Raw genomic sequence first — 19,979 nt, 5'->3', positions numbered from 1 at the left:
TGGATTGGAGAAAAAAACGTTTCTTATTTCAAAAGCTACTACAAATGGCAAGAGCAGTGAGGTTAGTCATGTGTAGGTTTACCCACTTAGGCAAAGCAAGAAAAAAATGTACTGAACCTGGCGTAATATAGCTTCCTTGTTTGCCAATTCATTTTCCAGTTTGTCATTCATATCGTGAATGGATGTGGATTCCCTTTGTGCGCTGAGATATCGCTTCTCCAGAGTTGTGATGCGCTCTTCCATGTCTTCTTTCTGAGCCATAGCCTGGAAAACCAAACAGAAAACTGTAATAATGCAATTAAAAGACAGGAGCAGGTGAAACAGACTAACCTAAATATGCAGTAGTCAAAACTACTGGTCACGTTAAAGTCTTTACTTACAGCACTACTAGCCAATAACCGTTCATCTCTGAAGTTCCACTCTGACTTTAAAACCAACTTCATACTAGGGGCACTTTTCACTTTGCTGATCCCTGGTGATCAGAAAAAAGCTGCAACTATGTATCCCCATGGGACCATTCTCACTGCAGTGTTTGCAATTTTTATTCCACATATAGATGCTGAGTAAATCCACTGCACTGAGCTGGGTGTGTTTGTTTAACTACAATAGAGTGTAATAATTACTCTGAGCTTTACCTACTTACTAGTAGCTTAAAAGGCATTTTATTGATGAAAATATCACCTAGGAGAGCACTTATTCAATTCACTTTTTCTTTTAGGTTTTTCCAAATCGCTTCTTCTCCCAAGTTATCTCTTTAAAATACTTTGTAGCATTTTGAAATTGAAAAAGTACCAAAAGTAGCTTAAAAAAGTACTATCAACATTATTTTGTGTATTTTCTTGCTTGCTGGGGATTTAAAGTGCATTTTATTGCCAAGCACATATATGCAATTAACATTTTTTTCTGAGTTTCCTCTTAGGTGGTATTTTGTACAATGCCTTTAAGTTCCCAGCAAGCAAGAAAATACTTAACCACTTGAGGACCGCGGTGTTAACCCGCCCTAAAGACCAGGTGTCACACTGCTGTCCCCGGTAGAGCGCTGCTTTAGATCGCAGCACTGTACAGGTATATTAGACGGCGGTTTCCGAGCGGCAATCGCCATTGGGAGACTGAAGGCGGAACTCTGCTCCACCTTCCAAGTGGAGATGCACGCGCATCGGCACGCACAGTCTCCTGCTAGCCCCATTGAAGGCCATTCACACCAATCGGCCTGGAGTAGTCTTGGGGCTGCTGACACGTTCACGCCAATTGGCGTGGAGTGGTCAGCAAGTAGTTAAAATAGTTTTGATATTTTTCACCTACTTCTGGTACTTTTTCTACTGTAAAGTGCTGAAAGTTATTTTAGATGGAAGATTATATCTCCTAGGAGAAAACTCAGGAGAAAAAGTTAATAGAATATGGGCAAAGTTGTGAAAATTTCAACTTGGATAAAGCTAAGGAGAAAAAAAGTAATTGCGTATGGGCCATGGTTACTTGGCAAAAAGAATTATGAAAAATCCACTTTGGGATCAGTGATGCACAGCAGGCAGGAAGAAGAGGGCAATCAAGATGGTGAGAGAATCCCAATATCAGCCACAGAGAAGTCGTTAGCATTATAGCACAAATATTATCAGGGACTTCCAGCCTGCAGAGAGTTCTTTGGTCTATTAGTAGAGTTAAATGGGTTAGAAAATAAACAAGAATCTTGGAATGCGTAAAGACTTGCTCCAACTAGATTTGGATTCAACGTTAGTCAATTATTCCATTAGAAATCACCTAAAATCCTGCATATTTAAATATGAGATTACTTTTAACATCCCACAATTAAAAATTGCTGATTAGGCCTTCAGGGTTATCTCATGTGTCAGCACTTTAATTATGAATGTATTATTCTGAGCACCTAAGCAAAACACTTGGTAATGTCTGCTTTCTTGCACCCCATTACAGTTTCTGGCAGGTCCCATAGCTACTCTATATGCACTCCTGACACTACGCCAACTCTTGTCAGGAAAAATGACAACTTCAAAATCTGCATTCAGCCTTTCACTATGCTTGCCATAACAATGCTAAAGCATTTATTTTAGATAAAGACAGTTAAGAAAAACTAATTTAAGAAAAGCCTAAAAAAAACTTCCACAGTTACTATTAATCTAATCCACATGCTTAGCAACCCATAAATAAAAAGATACAATATAGAATATAATAAATTGATATTAATATAAATTTCTCTACAGTAGATACTAAGCAGCACTACCTCCCTGATGTCTCTCTGATATTTTGTATTCAATTCTTCAGTTTTGGTAAGGTCTTTCCTTGCAGATTCAGCTTCCTGCTCCACCTCTCCAACTCGCGCAGACAAGGATGACAAACGCTCTTTCATTTGAGTCATCTCGTAATTTTGATTCTCAAGCAGTTCTTGGAGTTCCACCATCTGACTGGCCTCATCGTTTGAGTCTATAGAGCCATTCGATAATCTCTGCAAGAAGGAGGAAAAAAAACATAAGTTACACATTTGAAAGCAGATTCAACAGTTATTTTCTAGTGTCCCCTTATGGACCAGAGACCACTTGTACAATAACAACGGAATCCCGACGAATCGCCGCATATACCCACCGCATGCCGGGAGCCTGAGGACATCCATTCTGCCGTCTCTATGACGGCAGAGTCATGTGAGCCAGTCAGGAGCCACTTTCATTGGCTCCTGACTGTGTCTATCAATGTGAGCCTATGGGAATTGCTTACATTGATAGACACGGCCAGGGGCCAATTTAATCGGCCAGATACTTACCTTAGGAGAGGCAAGACTCTGGGTCTTAATGAGCCTTCCCTCTCCTCTCCCATTGCCCGTCCCAGCATTCAACCAATTTGGTCAAATGCTTCTGTCCCCGCTGCCGAAGACAGCCTGAGTGCTCCCAAAGACCGGCCCCGCTCCAGACTCTGCACGTGCGAGCACCCTCTATCGTGTACTTGCACAAGCACAGTATGGAGCTGCCTGTCTTCAGGAAGACTTCAGAAGTCCCCTGCAGTGGGGGATCCAAACGGGGAAGCCAGAACTGTACCAAGGGCACCAGGAAAGGAGAGGTAAGGCTCATTAGGACCCAGAGCCTCCCCTCTCCTTAGGTAATTATCTGGCTTTTTTTGTTGCTTTAATGACTCCCAATGACTTTAAAGTACAGTTTAACAAAATAAATACAGCCTACTGTGAGGTTTAGTACTTTTAATTTTTTTTCAGATGCCTATAAGCAAGAGTCAAACTCCCCTCCCTAAACACTATTTTATGGCAATGGGTAGAGCTTTCTTTAGGTGATAAAGTAGAGAAAAAATTCCACCTCACCAGATCATTTACTTTATGGAACCATCTGCATAAAAATTCTGAGGTTACATTTATTAGATGAAAAAGAAAGAGTCAGGTGAACACCAAGTGTAAATAAGAGTAGAAAATTAGCATGTATTTGGTTCATGAGCAGGATAATTTGTTAGAAGTGTAAAATGAACTCTCCGTAATCTTCTGTAGGTATAATTATACTACGAAAAAAGGGAACATTATTATGAGGTGCAAATGAAGGAGTTATGAGATATGACAGGTTTTCCACTGAATAATTTTCTTTCAATTAGCAGCTGGTGTATCTTGGTATCCTCAGCTAGAGTACAGTTTAATGGAAATCATAATGGCAAATATTAGCATGGAGGAATCTTTATTTTTATTAAGCTAGTAATTCATATAAAACAGTGAATGGCTTATCTTTATATACTATGTAGGATATGGTGATGACTGATGCCTGCCAACAAGTAACACATTTTTTGGGTTTAGATTTTGATTGGCTGGCAGGTGAATAGGGTCAGACTATTGACAAAGTACAAGTGCTCATTTACAGTGCATGCAGTGGGGCATACAGGTATAGCACTGTGTCTATAGCAGACCTGTTGCGAGGCAATTCAGGAAGCATGATCTGTTGACCCAGCTACAAGTGGTAAGTGCGGGCTCTCCCAGGGCATTGAGTCTAAGCAGCCATTGGTCTTTACTAGAGCACACCGCACGGGATGATGAGCCGCTACTCCTAGCGAGGCAAACAGGAGATGCTACAATGTGGAATAGTCTAGATATCACAAGGATAACAATAGCTGGAGTCGAGGTAACAAGCCAAAGATCAGGGCAGGTGGATAAACAGCGGAGGTCAAGGGCACAAGCCAAGGGTGTTAGCAGGCGGATAACCAGCGGAGGTCGAGATCACTAGCCAAAGGTCACAACGGGATCAGACAGGAGAATAATGCAGAGGTTCGCCAACAACTGTTAGCCAAGCTGTCAGAACGGGCAGCACTGCAGTGCTGCTTATATACTGGCGTCTCCTGAGGATTGGCACTGGAATTTGCAAAGTAGGAAGCGTACATCTCTGCACATGCGCACGCATAATGGTTTAAGCATGCACGTCTTTGTGCATGCGTGCGTAATGGGAAATGTGTGTACGTGTACAAAGTGACGCAGCACAGCATAGGAAATTGGAAAGAGCAATAAAGCCAGACGCATTTAGGCACGTGTGTGCAAGGACACGCACATGCAGATGCCAAAGGACGCCGGAACAGCGAGCGTGACACCTGTGAAGAGTATACATAATTCAACATATTGCATAAAATGGAGCAGTGTGGAATATATATGGTACAGCACAGTGTGTATAGTGGATAAGTGAAAATTTATGATAAAGCACAGAAGATATTATAGATGAACAGGAAGCAGAGATGGATTAAGAGGTAATGGGGCCTTAGGCAAGATAGTAGATTTGGGCCCCCTTGTGGTCCTTTTGGTAAGCTGAAGTAGAGAGAGGTCAAAAAAGGTGGCAGGTAGGCCCCTTGACACCCACTAGGCCCCACTTATCTGCCTAGGTTTCCTGGTGGATGATCCTGCTCTATTAGGATGTATATCAAGACCAGCACCATATACAATATAGGGCTGTAGCATAGGGAATCTAGTTTATAGTATAGTGTCTTGTACACATAATAGGTGGTTCTCAGCCAAGGTGGCTGTGTATGGAGAGCACTGATACCACTTCATGTGTTGGGCTACCAAGTAATCTTGTCTGAGTGCTGCCCAAGTCTAATTCTCACTCCTGACCACTCCCGCTCTGTGCCGCACCTTCATGTGCCATGTGTTGTTCCTCCACTCACCTCTACAGCTCTGTACAGCTTTGGGCCCTGAACTGTCGCCCGAGGAAACGGGTTTCAATCCCTGTGAGAAACCGTACTCGTGCGTATGTACACACCTTTACAAAAGTACAATAGAGTACATAACGGTTCAGGGTAATATGGTTTGCTTCTGCCACTGAAACATTGGAGTCAGCTAAACAGGTTTTACACGGCTACTAATCTTTCCCATATAACTAGCAGGTACCAATACTAGTAACCAAGCTTTTCAGGATTCACTTCCCCTACATACAATCCATGGTACATAAATCCTAAAGTCTCTGGCTGGACTCCAGAATTTGATAAGGTCTATGAGAAAAGATGCATGCCAGAAGATATAAATCATCAGAGACCATAGCTTTGCAATAGAAGAATCTATTCTCTTTATTGAACAAGCTGCACACTTAACAGAGAAGGCACTCTTCTTCCTGGACTATTAGGAAATAGCCTAGATTTAACTGGGGCACACTGTCTAGGAAGCAGGGGCGGACTGACCATTCGGGCACTCGGGCACGGGCCGAGTACCCAGAGCACCCTGAGCAGGAGGGGAGGCAGCCAGTGAAAGGGAGCGATGGGCACAGCGACTGAGAAGGGGGGACTTCTCCCCCCCTTCCCTCACCTTGGGGCCCCCCTTCCTGGCTCTCCCCTCCGGATAATGTTTAAGTCTCGGCGTAGCGGCTGACAGCGGGCGGGGATTTACCGCTGTTACACAGACGCCGGAGGGAGCTGTGATCTGTGTGCAGCTAGTCTGGTCTATTCAAGACCAGACTAGCGGCGCGCAGAGCTCCCTCCGCTGGCTGGAAGAACAGTAGTAAGTCCACGCCCGCTGTCTGCTGCTGCACCGAAACTTAAACATCTGGAGGGGAGAGCCAGGAAGAGGGGCCCCAAGGTGAGGGAAGGGGGGGAGATGTCCCCCCTTCTCCGCCGCTGTGCCCATCGCTCCCTTTCACTGGCTGCCTCCCTTCCTGGGGACACCTATAGACCTAGCTACATATACTGGGGACACCTATAGACCTGGCTATGCTGGGGACACCTATACACCTGGCTGCATATACTGGGGACACCTATAGACCTAACCACATATACTGGGAACATCTGTACACCTGGCTACATATACTAGGGAGACCTATACACCTGGCTACATATACTGGGGACACCTATACGCCTGGCTGCATATACTGGGGACACCTATAGACCTGGCTATACTGGGGACACCTCTACACCTGGCTGCATATACTGGGGACACCTATAGACCTGGCTACAAATACTGGGGACACCTATACACCTGGCTACAAATGCTGGGAACACCTATACACCTGGCTACAAATACTGGGAACACCTATACACCTGGCTACAAATACTGGGAACCCCTATACACCTGGCTACATATACTGGGACACCTATAGACCTGGCTGCATATACTGGGGACATCTATAGACCTGGCTATACTGGGAACACCTATACACCTGGCTACATATACTGGGGACACCAATAGACCTGGCTAGCTATACTGGAGACACCTATAGACTTGGCTATCTGTACTGGGGACACATATAGACCTGGCTTCCTATTCTGGAGACACCTGTAGACCTAGGCTATCTATACTGGGGACACCCATAAACCTGGCTACCTATTCTGGGGACACCTATAGACCTGGCTATCTAAACTGGGGACACCTATAGACCTGGTTATCTATTCTGGGGACACCTATAGACCTGGCTACTTATACTGGGGACACCTATAGACCTGGAAACCTGCACAGGCAACACCTATAGACCTGGTTACTTCCACTGGGGATAACTTTTGACATGGTTACCTATACTGGGGGCACCAATTTTGGGGGAATTGCTGCCAGATTAACTATTTTTGGGGAACCGCTGCTGCCAGATTAAGTGTATTTTTGGGGAACCGCTGCCAGATTGTGTATGTTGGGGGAACCACTGCTGCCAGATTACATGTATTTTGGGTGATCCACTGCCAGATTACACATATTTTGGGGAACCGCTGCCAAATTATGTGTATTTGGGGGAACCGCTGCTGCCAGATTACGTCTATTTTGGGGGAACGACAGCCATATTATTTGTATTTTGGAGGAACCTCTGCCATATTGCATGGATTTTGGTGAAATGCTGTCAGATTACATGTATTTTGGGAGGAAACGCTATGGCAGAGTTCAAACTTCCCCGGCAGACGTTTTACACTACTGCTAAGATCATGTATATTTTGCCTCACCCATTTTTCAGCACGGCGCAGGGTTGTTTATCAGTGTAAAATATCTGTTGTCAGTAAATTATTATATCTTAGTCTGTAAAAAATAACGTGGAATGTGGGCCAACACTGGTATGGGGCCCCAATAATCTCCTATTGCCCGTGGGCCCCATGAGTTGTCAGTCCGCCCCTGCTAGGAAGAACGCTTAACCCCTTCCCTCCCATGCTATGTAGATTAAAGGCATGTCAGGGGCCGTTAATCTGGCATGCTGTTAATTCTATGAGTCTCACACACTGGAGGCTGTGCAAGTTCCTCTGAAGTGACCGCAGTGATGCGACACCTGACTCTCCAGGTCACTGGTGAGAAAACAACAGCCTGGTGAGTAAAATTACTACTCTCAAAAAATGAATGCGGTATGGCACATAAAAAAATACAAGAACAATATGTAAATAGCCTGGTAAGAAAGGCAATTTAAAAGGAACCAGAGGTGAGTCATATGGAGGCCACCATATTTATTTCCTTCTAAAAAAAAACACAAAAGGCCCATCATCCTGCTGATGTTCCTGGTCAGGGTCTATGGCTAAAAGTGTTAGGGGCAGTGGATCAGCAGGGCTGCCAGGCAATGTGCATGGTTTAAAAGGAAAGAAATAAGGCAGCCTTATATGTCTCTAAGCTTGAGTTTCCTTTATGGTTGAACTTGATGGACGGATATCTTTTTGTTCAACCAAACTATGTTACTATGTCAGTATTTATGCAAATGTACATACTGAAATAAAAGATCTTACAATACAGCTTCAAAATAAAAACAATTCTTTGCATGTTTTTTTGTGAAAAATGCCTTACATGGCTATCTCAGCTGTAAGTGGGATGGGAGTCATTCTTCACCCATAGCCATGTGAGACGGCTACTGCAATACACTACAAACCACTTCTACTACTAAATGTAACAAAAAGTCCTAAACTGCGGCTTAAAATTCAAAGGCAGCCCTATAAAGAAAAATAAATAATCTTAACTGTGAAAGAGGCAAGAATAGCACTTACCTCACAAATTCATCATGCATTTAGGGTAATTTTAAAGGGCATCTATTGCCATTTGTAAATGTGTTTTATGGGTCTGGCTCACTACCTCAGATATTGCATCTATTTAGCTTGTTCTCACAGTGGTATGAGTGCCTCTTTAAAAGCTACATACTTGACTCATATGAATTTTAGAAGCAATTGCTATATTAATATACTTATTTAATTCTACCTCTACTAATCACTACCTTGGGCACCCCCAAAACACACTTTATATGCTCAAGTTTCTAACTTTGAAGTAGATCACCCCACTTTGACCCTCCTCTGTCCAGGCTAAAACCCAATCCCAACTTGCCGTTTGCATTGCAACCGGAAGAAAGCAAAGACCAAATCGGGTGACGGGCTTTCCCCACAGGTGATTAATCTACCCAATCTGATTAGCATCTAATCACACTTATTCGCAAAAAGTTCCAATTTATACTACCCTTAGCAGGCTTCTGCTTCATGCTACTTTTTCTTCTCCTCCTCTGAAGTTTTACAAAAGTTAACCATAGATGAATAGCAACGCAATCCACTGTCCCGAAAAATATGTATAGGCAGCGAGTTTTTTCGCAACAGACTCCGAGGGAATGGGCCAATGTGAACTGGTCCACAGAAAATCATTGTAGTCCTCTAAATCTCTGTTTTGAGTCCGCAGAATGGTCAGTCAAACTTTCCAGCAGGAAATACTGGCCCTTATTAATTCACTTTTGTTTCAAAGTTTTCTCCTAGGTGATATTTGTACACATTAGCAATACAGTATTATGACTTGAGGCCACCGGCAAGCAAGAAAATACTCAGAATAATTTTACAGTACTTCTTAACCATCTTTTTGTTGCTTTTTCAATTGCAGAGTGCTGAAAAGTTAATTTAAACAGAAGATTAAAAATGATCTCCTAGGAGAAAACTTAGGAGAAAAAGTGAATTGAATAAGGCCCATAGTGTGAACAGAGCCTGTGCGAAATACATTCACAGGCACCTGCATTAGAATGACTGTGCTCAGGTAAATGGAAATATTCCTCTAGAATATTGTTGCTCTCAATCTAAAAAAGAATACATTTGATATAGTAGCCAATGCCTTAAAAATTGTTGGTAAACCTTTAATGAGGACATTTTTTTGTTTTTTGTTTAAAAACATTTGCTTACTTTCCAACCTTTTACGACAGTGATAGTTCTACACATGTGAGAGATTTTACCTCCTCTCCAGGCTAGAGATGCAGAAACAGAGAACATAAGCTGCTCATGTCACTACAAGTGAAGCTTTGCATAGGGTAAAGGAATTTATTAGTTTCTTCATATCATTCATACACTATGTTTTGCACAGGCACTACATGGCCACAAAAAAGCACAGCAATACAGATGTTTTTAGGAGCTTCAAGCTGTTTTTTTTGCTTCCAGCGCACTTCAGTAGAAGGAAAAAAAATGTACGCATATTAATATTGTACCAAAGGACACAGCTGCGGGTTACTTGCATCTCATTTACTTTCTGTAAACACCTGTGAAAGTAAATATCTAAGGGGGAATTGTGGATAAAACATCCGCTCTCAAGAAACGGCAATTTAAGGGAATCATACGTTACAAAATCTCTGTGTGTAAAGACCTCACAAGCTGGAAAAGGAATGCTGGTCATACACTGTAAGGATCATAGCAGATCAGGAAAAGTATTAATAACTCACTTTTATGGATGGTTTCCCTGGTCTAAGGCATTGAGATACTCATTATTCAATCAGATGTCAACAGAAATCTCATCAAAAATTGATCATATTACTCCGTTACTTGCTTTGTACTACTCGATGCATTATCAAAACACCTGGACAACTATTCTTTTTATGGTGAGGATGACCTTTTCACAAAAATGGTACTTAATGCCACTGAGTGGATCATCGGGTCACCCCTGCCACCACTGGACCTCCTTCACAAATCTAGAGTGAGGTCCTGGTATAAGAAGATAGCACATGACCCCTCCTACCCCGGAAGCCTTTTCGGCAATCTCCTCCCTTTAGGCCGCAACTACAGGAAGGGCTATCCCAACCAAAACCTCCAGGCACAGGAACAGCTTCTTCCCCCAAGCAGTGAGCCTCCTGAACTCAAACCCCCTCCCCAGCAAACCTCCCTGACTCCCTCTCCTGCCTCTGGAATCCTTTTTTGAACCTATGTCTTATTTTCTATATGTGTGTCTTCAATGTTAGCGATCACTGTTGTATGTGCACTATGACCTATGTTGTTAATTGCACAAAGACAAACGCTATATGCACCACAAATGATTCCAAGTGTGACATCTGTCGTACTTGGCGAATTAAGTGGATCATGAGCAAACAAGTGAGGGTTTGAGTTGTGTAAAGTATAACATATATAGATAACAATTAGTCTACTGTAGGGAACCTAGCAGAAATCCTCATAGGGAACAGTTCTCCACTCACAGTACCCTCTTACAGCACAAAGCGTTGTGATTGGCAGAATAGGGTGGGCATAGTTTACTACAACCTATTGTAAACCTAGCAATTTGAGAGGGTGCCGGCCATTCAATTATGGTAGTTGAATTTCCTTATCCCCTAAAGTAAACAAGCGCCCAAATATGAAACAGCTTTTAAAATGCCATATAAAAATCCATACAAAAGGACAGAAATATAAAATGTAGCAAGATATGTCACAGTAATAACATGCAGTGCAACTTGACACGTGTTTCATGACCATAGATTCACTTCTTCAGAGGCATATTGTATTAGTACATATCTCCATGATCAGGTGTTAAAATCAAACAAACCCTTTAATAGTACCTTATCAGCAGTAGCTAGGGTGTATGAGATATACTCATTAAATAAGCACCGCTCCAGTGATAGCATGTTAGCCCCAATTAGGGGAAATCGGTCTACTGTGAACCTACTGTTCTCTCTGTACCGGCAAGGGTTCACAGAAGGGCAGAATGGTATGGTTGGACACCGGTAAGGAACATGCATTTTTTTAACAGATCCTTATTGGCACACTACCACACCATTCCGTCCTATTTGCGATTTTACAATAGCCCATTATCCCCTAGTTGGAACTGGTCGTGCTATCACTAGACTGGTGATAATATGTACAGCACACGTACACCCTTGCTACTGATGATAATAAGGTACAGACCTTGTTGAGTGGTCACTTTCTTGATTTCTATTAAAGGGATCAGAGGGATATGTATTTATGCTATTTGCTTCTGAAGAAGAGACCATCTGTGGTCACGAAACGCACCTCAGGCTCCACTATATGTTATTACTGTGATATCTTGCTGAATTTTATATATTTGTCCTCTTATCATATTTTTAGACGGCATATTAGAAGTTATGCTTTTCTAATCGTAAAACTTTATAGAACTGAAACCCTTGCTTGTTTATTTTATTGTGTGTACCATTGTCATTAAAGCGGACCCAAACCAAACATTTTTTTAATTCAAAATATTTAGTTGCACTACTCTGAAACGTACAAAGATAAATAAACACTCATTCAAGCCTATGAGCATTTCAGTGCATGCTTTTCACCCTTCTCTTTCCATAACTAGGGTTATACAGGTGGCAGCCATTAGCAATTCCTCCATTGCCAGACACCATCTACTCCACCAGTTTGCAGGATTCTGTCCCAGCAATATGAAAGAAAGGGAGGGGTTCCTCCAATAAATGTAAAATATTTTATATTTTTCATCATGCAGCTGAAAAAAGGCTGCTATTTATTATTATAATTTAGAAAATAATTTTATTTCTGAAATCTTGTATTTTTTATTTGGGTCCACTTTAATACATAGGGAGCAAAACATTGTTTTGACTCATCATCATTATACATCTTCACAACACAGACATGAAAACTCTCCAGTTGGTAATTAGATCACTGTAGAGTCTATAATTAAGAGAGGCCTTCAAAAATATCAAACAAAGGATTTATAAGAGGGTGCAATCCACTGGTAAGTCTGAAGAAAAGGAAGGAAAGATTAGATTGTCAGCCGCTTCCATAGAATCAAAGTGGGCAATTGCCCCAGGGACCCAGAGCCTGTAGGGGCCCCAAAGATGTATGCCTTCTTCAGCTATTGTGATCCCATACATGCCTGAAGGGAACAAGGAAGCGAGGCGTCATGGGAAGAAGTCCGGAGTGGAGAGCACAGTGCTGCCTCCTGTGTCCTGCCTGGATTACTTAAAGAGAAACTCCGACCAAAAATTGAACTTTATCCCAATCAGTAGCTGATACCCCTTTTACATGAGAAATCTATTCCTTTTCACAAACAGACCATCAGAGGGCGCTGTATGACTGATATTGTGGTGAAACCCCTCTCACAAGTAACCCCTCTCACATGAAAAGTTCGAACTTTTGGCAGTTTCCTTTCTGTGAACCTTGTTGCATTGTGGAAAATAGCTGTTCACTGTTGTTTCCAACTGCCAAAAACCATGCAGCAGCTACATCACCTGCCAACAGTAAAATGTTCACTGGAGTTCCTCTTTAAGACCCCAATGTGCGTACACTCTGAATTTGTAAGGAAAGGAGGAGGGGAATAATGGGGTCCCTAACAATGCTTTTGGGGACATATGATGGACATTAATTATTATGTGTGGCTGGTAGTGTGGTGGGATGGATCCTGGGAGTTGACTTGGGGCTGCATGGGGGGGGTTTGAATCATTGCTAGGGGGGGCCAGGGCCGGCCCGCTCATGAGGCGGGGTGAAACATTTGCCTCAGGTGACACTTTTGGAGGGGCGCCACCAGCCTGTCCGTGGGTGCGGGGGGGGGGGGGCTGCCGAGCTGGAGGGGTAGCGGGCAGGAAGGGGGTATTGGGCCTAGCGGCAGGGAGGGGGGTCGGACCCCGCCTCCCTCGCCTGGGTCCCCCATCTGTGCTCCCCCTCCAGCTTTAAAAAGTTAAGTAGCAGCCGCTACTAGTAAGAGGCAACGGGCGGGGATCACTCACCTCTTCCGCGTTCCAGCGTGCGCTCCACTTACGTCACTTCCTGCAACGCTGTCCACTTACAATACAGTGGGCGCCGTTGCAGGCAGTGAGGACAGTGGAACGCACGCTGGAACGTGGAAGAGGTGAGTGATCCCCGCCCGTTGCCTCTTACTAGTAGCGGCTGCTACTTAACTTTTTAAAGCTGGAGGGGGAGCGCAGATCGGGGGACCCAGGCGAGGGAGAAGGGGTTCGACCCCCCCTCCCCGCCGCGTTGCCCAATACCCCCTTCCTGCCTGCTACCCCCTCCAGCTCGGCGGCCCTCCACCCACGGCTTAAAGAAGGGGGGAGCGGCGATTTTTTCTAAGTTTGCCTCAGGCGGAAAAAGTCTAGGGCCAGCCCTGGGGGGGGGGGGCAAGTTACTTCTGCCCCAGGCCCCAATGTAGCTAGAACCAGCCCTGTTGTCTGGCAACCTCTAAAAAGTTTGCCCACGTCTAGAACAATATTCTTTGGATAACTAAACCTAAACTTAGCAGGTACATTTAATTCAGTCATAGCATCTATGGCAAAGCCCCACTTTCTGGGCTTTACTTTTAAACATACTGAGGATTTGTGTAGAATCAAGTCTAAGTCCACCATGATGGAGAAGAGAACAGTTTGACCTTTTAAATTAATCCCAACCTGACATGTCAGAAGACCAAAGCATTATACAGTATTTATTATATTTTTTGTAGCATTTCATTATCATTATTATATTTGTTATCTGCAGCATGTGTCATTTGTTGCTGGGCAGATGAGGCTGACATGATCAAAGTTAAAGTTGCCATTTCTTTATTAGCCTGTCTATCAAACACCAAGTATATCTAAAATATTTTTGTATCTACTATTTTTTCATCAATGTATAGGTCATTGTTGCATATAATTCACTAATATCTGCATCTAAAGGTAGTACAACAGTCTGGGCTGGCATATGTCAGGAGTGTTTGAAGTGGGTCTCCTTATTTTGTCAAACACATACTTGTAAACCAAGAATGCTCTCTCAGACATATGACAATATATTGTACCCCAGTCAATGGCAGAACCAAGACCTAGATAGGTGTCATCTGTGTAGGAAGATTACAAACATTCTAGTGTTCAATGGCTAGCCTACTTTAGAAAATGCCGTTTTCTCCACATATTCAAATAGTTATCCATTTCAAAGACAAATAAAGAAAGAATTCACGTTTGTATTGTAAGATCAGATCTCCACCTCTTTCAAAGATCTCAAAATAAGTAAAGGCAAGATTAAAAATGCCCCAGAGTAAAGACACCATTGTTGACTTATCCTACATGAGAGAAAGTCACAGCATAGAAGTTCACATTTAACACAGAAGGCCTAGACATGGGGTATTAAAATCCTGCACAACGTGCATTACCTTTAGTCATATGTGTTGCATTTCAGTGAGGTAGACTTACCTTACGACAGAACAACAGGATATTAGGTAATGCATTACCTTGTCATGGACCTTCTGCCCTTGCTCCATTCCTTCCATCGGTTCCTCATCTTCTTCTCCAGTTACAATCTTCCTCTGGATGTGTGCATTTTGTTCTCTCAATGCAACGATCTGTAAAAACAGAAATGGACACCAATATTATTCTGCAATCAGGAACAAAATTAAACATCTGGGGTTGTGCAAAGCATGCTGGGACTTCGCATTTATTGGCACCTGTAAGAAAATGCTTACTGTTGTCATAGGTAACTGTCTAAGCATGAAAGGATACAAAATGATTTAACAACATGGAACAGCTACTCTGCTAACAACTCAGCAAGAGCCGGGGATAGAAGCATAAGAAAGGACATTGGTGAGATACCCTTGCAAGTATTCATGTATCCTGTGGTGTCAACATGTTCAAGTTATGTCGGATCCGATCAATCCGGTTGAATGCCTAAGAGCCAGAGCAAGTCATGGTTTCTACATGTAGGATGATTGTTTGATGGTGAATAGCACTTTATGTATCCTGCTAACCCGCTTGGACAACCAACTGTTCTATCACTAACATGCTTGATCCTACCTACCTTTCTGCGGATGGAGCATAACCCCAGGATAATTTTTGGGTTGGACGATATAGGTTAATGAGAACATTTGGCAAGTGGACGGATCCTCTTAATTTAGGGTCAGAGGTTTGTGTGTTGTGTGAGTGCAGAGCGAGAGCAAGAGATTTGTTACAGCATAGTCAGCTATGTGCTATTTTTTGTTGTTGTTGAAGATGTCTCTAATCACTGATCGATGCAAAGTTTGTATTTATTTTTTGAATTAATGTTGAGGTTCTTCATACTGCAGATTGAGTACTAATTAAGTATAGTTTTTGGGATTTTTGAGCTACTGTACTTTTTTTGTGTGGTACATATAATGGTCTTGAAATTATTACTTATTTCATATTGCCTTTCCCTGTAAAAACAATTTGTTGAGATCTCTGTGGCCAGGTCAGTACTGAGGACATAATGATATTTGCGACCAAAACGGAAAGTGTGATTAAGAAAAGGAGCTAAGTGGAATCTCTACCAGTGCCATAGAAAAAAAAAATCGTATAAGCCTCCCCTCCCCTCCTCCTAAAATAAATGCAGGAGGAACTGTTGCTGGCATTCTAATTGAATTTCTTGTGTTCGATTGCTACTGGCTGGTCTGAGCATCCAGACATTTCAATAAGGACTATCCCAAATGCATACAATGGTAAGCAATAAACGTCACCAACAATATGAACTAGGGGACATTCAGATGCTGCTAGAGTGTGTGATGATCCTTCTGGAGGGCAGCCAAGTTTGTGGTTACAGCTACTGATACTCCGTTTCCTGTGTCACTTGTATCCTGAAAGCTTTATGTGTATTGATTCATGGCTTAAATTACAGCTCTGCCCAGTACTGCACGGGTTACTTCCGCTTGTAATCTTTTATAAAGAACATTCTTAGGGCATTTACATTCAGTCCAAGCATATATATTTGTATGCTGTATATGGTACAAAGCATGACAGTTACAAGTCACTATAAGCAGTGAACAGATAACAGTGGCAAATACATATAATAGAGAGCAAGTGAAGTATGCTCCTAGGCATACTTTTTTGTTAGGAAGCACACACAGTACACAATACATGATAATTATTCTCCAACCTGTAAGGGCCTGGGACAATATTCTAGATACAACATACACACACACACACACACACATGTACACCTATGAAAGAGTGTGGCAGACACCCTACTAAATACATTGCTCAGGAAAAACTTGTTTTTAAATCAATGGTTCACTTAAAGTGCAGGTTTCATAAAAACAATGAGTGTCACAGAACTAAGGGCTTCTGTCAGCAACGTGACATCAGAAAGAATTAGTCCTGGTGGGGTTAATGGCGTATGTTTGTAGAGGATAATCAAAAGGTAAGGCCACCTAGACAGCTGCAACAAGGTCATCTAACTAAACCAATCAAAGTCACACGGGCACAAAATAACAGCTCCCCATTTTAAACAATACCATTCCAAATGCCTAAGGGCCCAAGCACACTTGCATGCTTCTGTGCATTTTTCAGCAATGCTTATCAGTCTGTAATATTTATGTGTTACTGGAAAATGCACAGGAGCTTCCAAATCTGCTCAGGCCCCAAGATAAAAACCTATGCATTAATGTTCTTCGCTGTACTGTACACAAGCGAAAACAAACAAATCTTTCCAACTGGTGCTATTGGGGACTTTTGCCTAGAGTTGCCTTTTGCATAGGTGGAGTACATTTTTTTAAACACCTCACACTCATGTGGGCTGATGAGATTTATTCTTTCCAATCTGAACTTGGTCTCTTGTCTGTGATCTGTAGTGTGTTTTTGAAACACACAAGAAAAACTGGTTCCTGTAACTACATAAGGAAGCCTATTGAGAAAGATAGGTTTCTCTGCTGTCCATGTATAGGAGGGATAAGAAAAGTCAAACACGGTTTTTGACATGTCACCTGTGGAGATCTTCCTTCACAAAATTCACAGATGATGAGTGTTCACTGCAACAGAATTAAAGGGAAACAGCAGTAAAAGGGAACCTGAAGCGAGAGGTATATGGAGGCTGCCGTATTTATTTCCTTATAAACAACACCAGTTGCCTGGCAGCCTACTGATCTCTTTGGTTGCCATGGTGTCTGAATCACACACCTGAAGCAAAACATGTAGCTCATCTTGGCAGATTTTTGTCAGAAACAGCTAATCTGCATGCTTGTTTAGGATCTATGGCTAAAAGTATTAGAGGCAGAGGAGCAGCAGCACAGCCACGCAACTAGTATAGTTTAAAAGGAAATAAATATGGCAGCCTTCATATCGCTCTCACTTTGGATTCCCTTTAAGAGATATCAGACAGGCACAGATTAGGAAAGTCAGAACACATGTTCGGTACTCCCTACATCTGCAACCAGAAAAATCCCGCTGCACCAGTTGGTTGGGTGAAATTAGAAAATCCTTTTATTGCTCTTTAATCCATCATCAGTGTTACAATAAAAAAGCTCACGCGTATCGGAGCGTAAGATGGCTCCTTAAGCATAGCTTACAAACAAGAGTATGTTCACAGGTTATATAGTGCATCAGGTCACACCCTTAGGGGTGTGAACCCCAGACTTAAAGGTATATACAACACAGTGCTATTAAAAGGGTGGTATATATCACCATAATGCATAATATAAAATCCCTATTTAAAAACAAGTTCATACAGCATGATATCATAGCAACCTACCATAATAACTACTCAGTATTCATAGTTGTTAGTGTTATTTTATATTTTTCGGATGATACCTAACCTTACTTATCATAGAATGTGTTGAGATCTAATCTGGAATTTAGTCCTAAAGGGGAACGCGTCCCCAACTTCCAGATCCAGAAAGCTTCTCGCCTTAAAAGTCTCCCATAAATGTCACCTCCCCTCAAGGAATGTGATACCCTTTCTATACCATGGAACCTAAAGCCTGACATATTGCCTGAGTGGACATGGAAAAAATGTCTGGAAACGCTCGAGGCGCGGGTAATATATGCAGCGTTCCTGAGACATCTTCCAGCCCCATGATAGTGTTCGGAAATTCTCTGCCGGAGGGGACGGGTAGTACAACCCACATACTGCATCCCACACTCCACACAGATGACCAGATATACAACATTATAGGTATTACAATTAATATATTGTCTAATGTCATAACTGGTATGTCTGGAGAGTGAGAGAACCTCCCGTGCTTGTTCATGAACATCGCAGTACCTACATGTGCTGTAGCCACATCTGTAGGAGCCTAAATATCTCAGCCAAGTGGGTCTAGGTCTATCGACACTTTGGAACAAGCTAGGGGAAAGTCTTGCGCCCAAAGTAGGAGCGCGTCGTGAGGAAAAGCCACAACCCTCTGCTAATACAGCTTGCAGTTTAGGATCTGAGTGGAGGACAGGCAAGTATTTTTTGATAATTTTGACGATCTGGGCATATTCCAGACTGTATGAGGTGACAAAATTTATACCTTTATTAGATTGCCTGTTCCCACAGCCAGATCCAGGAGTTAATAGATCAGCTCTAGTTTTATGTAAAACCCGGTCTCTGGCCTCCGAAATGAGGCCATCCTGATAACCTCGATCTCTAAGTCTGGTTTGTACTAGATCCAATTCTTGTTTAATTTTTGTTGGATCTGAACAGTTCCTTGCCGCTCTAATCATTTCTCCATATGGAATGGATCTTAAGGTGTGTCTCGGATGGCAGCTTGTGGCTAAAAGTAAAGAGTTGCCCGCACATTCCTTCCTAAAGGTTCTGGTCAGTATCTTCCCCGTCGTAACACAGCCAGTCAGATGTAAATCTAAAAAATCAATTCCCGTGGTATTATGGGACATCGTAAAGGACAGGTTCAGATCATTGTTGTTGCAGTACTCCAAAAATTGTGACACGCCCCCCTCAGGCCCCCTCCAAACCAGCAGCAGATCATCTATATATCTAGCATACCAAAATATAGACTCAGAAAAGGGGTTAAGTTCTCCAAAGATGCGGAGCTCCTCCCACCATCCCATGTACAGGTTTGCCAGGGATGGGGAGAACTTGGCTCCCATAGAAGCTCCGCATCTCTGGAGATAGTACACCCCGTCAAACATAAAATAACTTGTTTTTAAATAGGGATTTTATATTATGCATTATGGTGATATATACCACCCTTTTAATAGCACTGTGTTGTATATACCTTTAAGTCTGGGGTTCACACCCCTAAGGGTGTGACCTGATGCACTATATAACCTGTGAACATACTCTTGTTTGTAAGCTATGATTAAGGAGCCATCTTACGCTCCGATACGCGTGAGCTTTTTTATTGTAACACTGATGATGGATTAAAGAGCAATAAAAGGATTTTCTAATTTCACCCAACCAACTGGTGCAGCGGGATTTTTCTGGTTGCATGTGGACTTTGGCATTTGATTTCCCTGCTCCCTTTTGGTTATACACGTGAGTGCAGCGGTCTCTCCTTTCCTTTCCTCCAAGCATTTGTACTCCCTACATCTACTGTAGAAATTCTGGGACCTCACAAGAGTTTATAAGTGCTGCCACCATTGCATTCTGGGATTAGCGGTACAGGATTTTGCTTAAGTTGGTGTGGCTCAATGATCCAGGGCAACTTTTCTTTTATTTAAACACAAGATATTTTG

The 19,979-nt window shown here is 42.5% G+C and overlaps 1 protein-coding gene across 9 annotated transcripts in view; it reads right to left on the bottom strand.

Moving 5' to 3' along the window:
• Positions 1–19,979, bottom strand: part of PPFIA2 (PTPRF interacting protein alpha 2) — a 409,727-nt gene that overhangs the window by 133,901 nt on the left and 255,847 nt on the right. For 5 of the 9 annotated variants that reach the window (XM_068276855.1, XM_068276859.1, XM_068276857.1 and 2 more), the window contains 3 exons: positions 14,810–14,920; positions 2,231–2,455; positions 118–264 (listed from right to left, as the gene is read on the bottom strand). In XM_068276855.1, the coding sequence (XP_068132956.1) occupies positions 118–264; positions 2,231–2,455; positions 14,810–14,920 (483 nt within the window). The remainder of the gene's footprint in view (positions 1–117; positions 265–2,230; positions 2,456–14,809; positions 14,921–19,979) is intronic. The other 4 variants (XM_068276856.1, XM_068276858.1, XM_068276863.1 and 1 more) reach the window with 1 other exon arrangement.

The sequence above is a fragment of the Hyperolius riggenbachi genome, chromosome 3, assembly GCF_040937935.1.
Source record: "Hyperolius riggenbachi isolate aHypRig1 chromosome 3, aHypRig1.pri, whole genome shotgun sequence".
In the NCBI taxonomy this organism is placed as follows: Eukaryota; Metazoa; Chordata; class Amphibia; order Anura; family Hyperoliidae; genus Hyperolius; species Hyperolius riggenbachi.
This window is presented reverse-complemented; position numbering and strand designations above follow the sequence as displayed.